Source organism: Montipora capricornis, chromosome 14 (assembly GCF_036669925.1).
Source record: "Montipora capricornis isolate CH-2021 chromosome 14, ASM3666992v2, whole genome shotgun sequence".
Classification (NCBI taxonomy): Eukaryota; Metazoa; Cnidaria; class Anthozoa; order Scleractinia; family Acroporidae; genus Montipora; species Montipora capricornis.
This window is the reverse complement of record NC_090896.1, coordinates 19,721,521-19,727,043: the sequence shown is the minus strand read 5'-3', so window position 1 is coordinate 19,727,043 and position 5,523 is coordinate 19,721,521. Positions and strand designations below refer to the sequence as shown.

Genomic DNA, 5,523 nt, shown 5'->3' with positions numbered 1-5,523 from the left:
CAAGCTATGGATATACAACCGAACAGAGGCATTTTAAGTAGGAACAACTTTTTATTTTCTTTTAATTTTGTTGGTTACCTGATGTGCTGGTGTCATCCACAAATCTTTGGATTACTGGAAGAGCACTGCTTCCCGTCTCTGGTGCCCTGTACTCAACAGACGAGTTTGACTGGGGGATGTTGGACTGGATTGGTGTAGAGGATTGAGTCAGCGGAAAAGAGGGCTGAAACTGAATAGGTTGTTGCAGTACTGCTGGAGCATTTGGCATCATGTTCAAGAGCCTGTCTAGCTTAGCCTCTTGTATGGCGTAGGCGCATTCAAGCCGCTCTAGGATTGTTCTCACCAGGCGAAGCTCTGTTGCTACCATCTCTTGTCTTTGAATGCTGTCATTGTTTTGATGGATCTGCTGTAAAGCAATGAGGTTCATTAGCTTAATTGAAAAACAAATAAAAATTGACACGTGTTTTGAGGAAATTAACAGGTCAAAAAAGATCAATTTTTAGGTCCAAATTATTAGCAAAAGTAGCATTTACTACATTAACTTTGATTGCATCAGGCAACACATTTCAAACAGTCAAGTAAAGAAATTCATAGTGTAGGTAGCCATATTGTATCGTAAGTAGTGTAAGCACTTTAGCCATATATTTTAAATTGTAAAATTGACTAAAACACATCTGAAAGGATATAATACATTCGATTAAAATTAAAGCAAAAATCTGTGAAAAACCTGTATGTGAAAACTATCTAACTGTAAAGTCACAGTTTAAGCATAGTGTGCCTCCTTAGAACAACAAATAATAACCTACATCTTTTGTGCCGCCAATAGTTTTGATCGCTTTGGAGAGTGACTCCCCAACCTAAATTGATCTTCTTCTTTATCATCGGAGAAGTCTCTTGTTGGCACCACTGGCAGTGGTTCTGCTCGTGGAGGGTGCACAGGAAGATGCACAGGAGGACTCAAAGAAAGACGCACAGGAGGACGCACAGCAATAAGAGAAGAGAAAGCATCGTCATCATCACCATCCGAGCTCTCGTCAGAAGAGCTCACCTGTTGTACAGTGCCGGCTGATGCTGTATCTAAAATCTGCAGAATTTAAGTGACAATCAGTTGTGTGGTTTAAAACAATTACCATTCATTGCAGATAAAGCTTATTAAATCAGTGAATGCTACATTGTGTTGTCCTTCACATCAAATGCAGTCTGCATAAACAATACTATTGATCTTTGAGTGATTACTCCTTGTGATATCTTACATTTCCTATATCAAAAATTTTTGAAACTTATCCTTTTTGGCAAGAATATTTATAGCCTGAAACTCTGATCATACATACAAAAAAGTAAAAACATATGCTGGAAAAGCGAAAAAAAAACTATTTCCACTCTCCTGGTCAAATTGGACAAAGAGAGAAATCGTTTTCCTTAAATCTACCAGCAAACACATGGTCCCATAAAACGATCAAAGCTGGAATTTAATACGATTTTTTTTAACCCAAGCAGATTAATATCTCAGATTAACTTAAGCATGCTTATAATAAATCTATTGTCTCAACGAAACGGAGCTTTTTTCAAAGTTTCTGAGCTTTACGTTCCCAAAAACGATTCAATACACATAATTCCATAATTAATGCGTGCATCGTACTCTATCAACCTCAGTCCAAGATTACTGATTCTACAACGGAAAAATTACTTGGACAGACTCACAATCCCTCGGAAATTGGGCCCGTAAAGGCTTGACGTTGAGAACCGAGATGCATGACTGATTTGGAAGACAAAGCGAGAGGACAACTGTGGATTTCAGTGCGGCGGCCCAGAAATCTACAGAAAATACGCTCGTACATACAACCTGCCAAACACCACTCAGTTTCATAGTGCGACTTCATGAGAGATCGAATAATTCACAATAAAGGAAATGCGACATTTTTTTCGTGTCATTGATTGAGAACTTTAAAATAAGAACAGTTGGTTTCTTACCTGAGAATTAAAAACTAAGAATTTGTATTCTTAAATTAAGCCATCGACTTTTAGGGTGAAGCATATGCGATGTACCGGCCACGTAAGTTCCTTCACCTCAAACACTTCTAATTTCGAGCTAACCATAAAACTATCTTCGTATTTACTTTAAATACCTTTAGGATTGTTGTCAGCCTCAAAAAACATATTCAGGATCTTTGAAAATCGTTGTAATCGTTCAAATCGCTCTTTCAAGTGATTCCTCAAAATACGGCTATTGTGAAATGGCGTGGTTTCGAAAATTCGTTATGTAGGCAACATCAAGGTATCCCTCGCAAAACTTGCCTTGTATCAACTTCCTTTTCAAGTTTTCAAATTCAGAGAGGAACAATCTTTTAACTGATTAAGATTGCCTTAAAACTGACTCAACCTATCTCCTTGTGTAACTGTAACCCATAACAGGCAACAAATTTCAAAACATCGATCAGTGAAGCATACAGTAACTGTAACTACTGTACTCAATCAATAACCTTCAAATTCTCACAGGCTTAAAAACCAGTGAATACAGCTGTAGTTCAAAGTAAGACTAACTTTTATCATTAAGTGTTGGCGAGCGAGTCTACATTGCAACAAATGAGTAAGCTTTTTCATGTACAGGTAATACAGACCTTTCCCTTCGTTTTCTCTTTTTGCTTGGAGCTTGCCGTACTGGCCTTGGCGGTCTTGGCAGCCTTGGCAGTTTTCGTGGTGCTCTTTTTCTTTCCAGGTGGCAGCGAACGCAATTCTGGAATCTGCGAATTAAGACCAGAACAAATGTTAAGACACACTAACAAAATACATTGTATAAACATGGAAGAATGATCCTGAATGCAGTTGAATCAAATGGTTTGATCTTAAAGGGGAACTGAAGCCAAAAATCAAGTTAATGTCATATAAACGACTACGTAGTAAAAATCAAGATTCGCTACATTATTTGTACCAATTGCTTTTTACTCAAGAGAAATACGAGTTTCAAGTTGCAATTTTCACCCGTTTTAGCCGCTGAAACCGTGGGCGTCAATTATGGGTCAGCAGTTTCTAATACAGAGTTGTGACGTATGATATGGGGAAGATCAGGGACGGAAATAAACATACCAAGCTTGTAATTTTGTGGCGTTTATCGAGGTATTTATTTTATTATGAGCGGAGTGGAGCCTTTTCAGTTCGAGCCAATGTATCCCCCAGGGGAAGAACCCATTCAATCGGATGATGATGAAGGTGAGGATTCCCCAGAAGCGTGCACATCAAGCATGAGAACCGGGAACACCGAATGGTGCATTTGCGGTGAGTGCATTTTGATGCCGACAGCCAACGAATGCTATTGCTGCCAAGAGCTCGAGGAGTTAAATCAAAAGGTTGACGAGTCAGGTTTGTGTTCGGTACTTTTATGCTTTAAGGCTAGTACAGTGATTATTATTTTTTAGAAATTGCCCATTCGTACGGGACCCGTACACCGAATTCTATTTGTTATTCATACGGAAGACGGATTATTACAGGGTCAATAACACTCGGGAAGTCTTACCTTGTCTTTAATTGATCTTTTGTATATAGTTCAGTTATCAAACAACGACATCGATGCTTGTTTCATTTCATGAAATACCTCCTTCGTTCGATGTCACTGGCCATATAACCTGCCTTGTGTTTCTTGTATTTTAAGTCTAAGTACCAGTTTTAAATTGTAAATAGCATTGATGAACAGTATTTAAGTCTCAGCACCCATTTTACAACGGCTAGCTTTCAATAACGGCGTGGCTGTTTCGTTCATAATCGTTCAAAGAAGACTCCTGTATGAATAGCAAATATTGGACGGTGTACGGGTCTCGTAAGAATAGCCAATTGGCCTATTTTTTAATTGATTGAGGCAGCCATTTATGTACTCTTGCTCGCGAGTGCTTGTTTGTTTCAAGGTTATGACTTTGACGATCGATCAATAAGGCAGGCTCACATGTTAGAGAGCTTATTCAATGTTATACTGTTGTTCTACTGATAGGTGTCACATGTATTACAAGTCACAACAAATTTAGGATCGTGTGCCTTGACACTGACGTATTGCAGACCGCACTTGTTGCCATTCAGCATGCTCGCCTTAATCCAATTCCAGACCCTATAGGAAACAAGTAAGCTCCTTGTTAACTCTGAGAATAATAAATTAAAATGTTTTCATTGTTAAAGAACTTAACCCAGCGCTTTTTTGTGATTATTTTATTTTAGGACATGGCGCTTAGCAGCATACAGGCAGTTTACCTGGTGGGTTCATGATGTGCTTGGCAAAAAGAGACGAAGGGTCATTCCAGCATGCGTTGTCAAAACAATAAGGAAAGAATTGCCTGAAGAAAGCGATGCATACACAGGATTTAGAGAAGCAGATCTGGAATTATGACTCGCTCTGAACATTAAAAAATATTTATTCCTTTGTCGTTATTAATTAATTATTCTATTAATATATATATCATTGTTTCACAAGATAATTCATACATCCCATGAACTATTATGAAGGATCAACGATGGTTGAACGAAACACGTCGGAATACTTTCTGCGACTCCAGCTAATTCGAGCAATTTTTCCTTCCATGATAACAGTAAACGATTTCGACAGTGATTAACGTAAGTCAGTGAGAAGTGGTAAACGAGTTGAGTTTCTACCTTTTTATAGATAACCTGGCTAACAGCCGGATCGAGAACTCTTTAAATCGATTCGCTTTTCAGTTCCACAGTGTCATGCAAATTTGTGGTAAACAATACACTATGCGTCACTTCGTGTGTCTGAACTGATATTATAATTATCAATCTGAATGCTCGGCTATACTGATTCTACATGTGTTGTATTCATTAGTGTTGTTATTTAAAGAAAGCACGCGTTCTTATAAGTGAGAGGCACGTGCCCCTTTTTATACATTCAGACATACTTAAAACTAATATTGTGTTGTAAAGATCAGTTTCATGTCGCGGGACCTATTATAAATCACAAGTGGAAGCATCCATCCATATGTAAAATAGGAAGGAAAGGTCTTCGATGTGAAATATGTAGCGATTCAGTTTGCTCTTTTAAAATTAAGGCTGAAAGTAATTCAGAGGGTTTCGGCACGCATTTAAACTACGGGAAATTCAAGTCTGATATGAATCATTTCAAACTTGAAAAACCTTCCTCCAAAAGATCACACTTTCACCCCTTGAATAGTGGTAGAAAGGCTGCTAATTACGAGTAAAATTTGCATTTAAATACGCGTGACTTTTCTTTTCAAGTGCGACTCTGTTTATTTATCTAAAAGAAAACAGCCAAAAGAATCACACTTTTGCTGTTTGAAAAGAAATAAAAAAGCCTCCTATTTGCGGACAAGTAAAATCTAGGTTTAGATAAACGCATGCCTTTTCTTTTTAAGAGCAACACTGTTGATATATTAAACCTGAAGAAAGATATCACACAACAAGTGAAATCTAAGTTTGAAAAATCTGTTGTTATCAGCAGGGGTTTCAATAACTTCTGAAATTAATAGCCATCCATGATAGCCCATTGAAGGCGGCAGTTTGACAAGT

General features: G+C 37.9%; 1 protein-coding gene across 1 annotated transcript; it reads left to right on the top strand.

Annotated features, from left to right (window-relative positions):
- Positions 1–3,128: 3,128 nt before the first annotated feature.
- On the top strand, positions 3,129–4,369 carry LOC138032098 (uncharacterized). Its single transcript, XM_068879687.1, has 3 exons — positions 3,129–3,357; positions 3,980–4,106; positions 4,201–4,369. Exons 1-3 carry the CDS (start codon positions 3,129–3,131, stop codon positions 4,367–4,369), a joined length of 525 nt encoding a protein of 174 aa, XP_068735788.1.
- Positions 4,370–5,523: the final 1,154 nt, after the last annotated feature.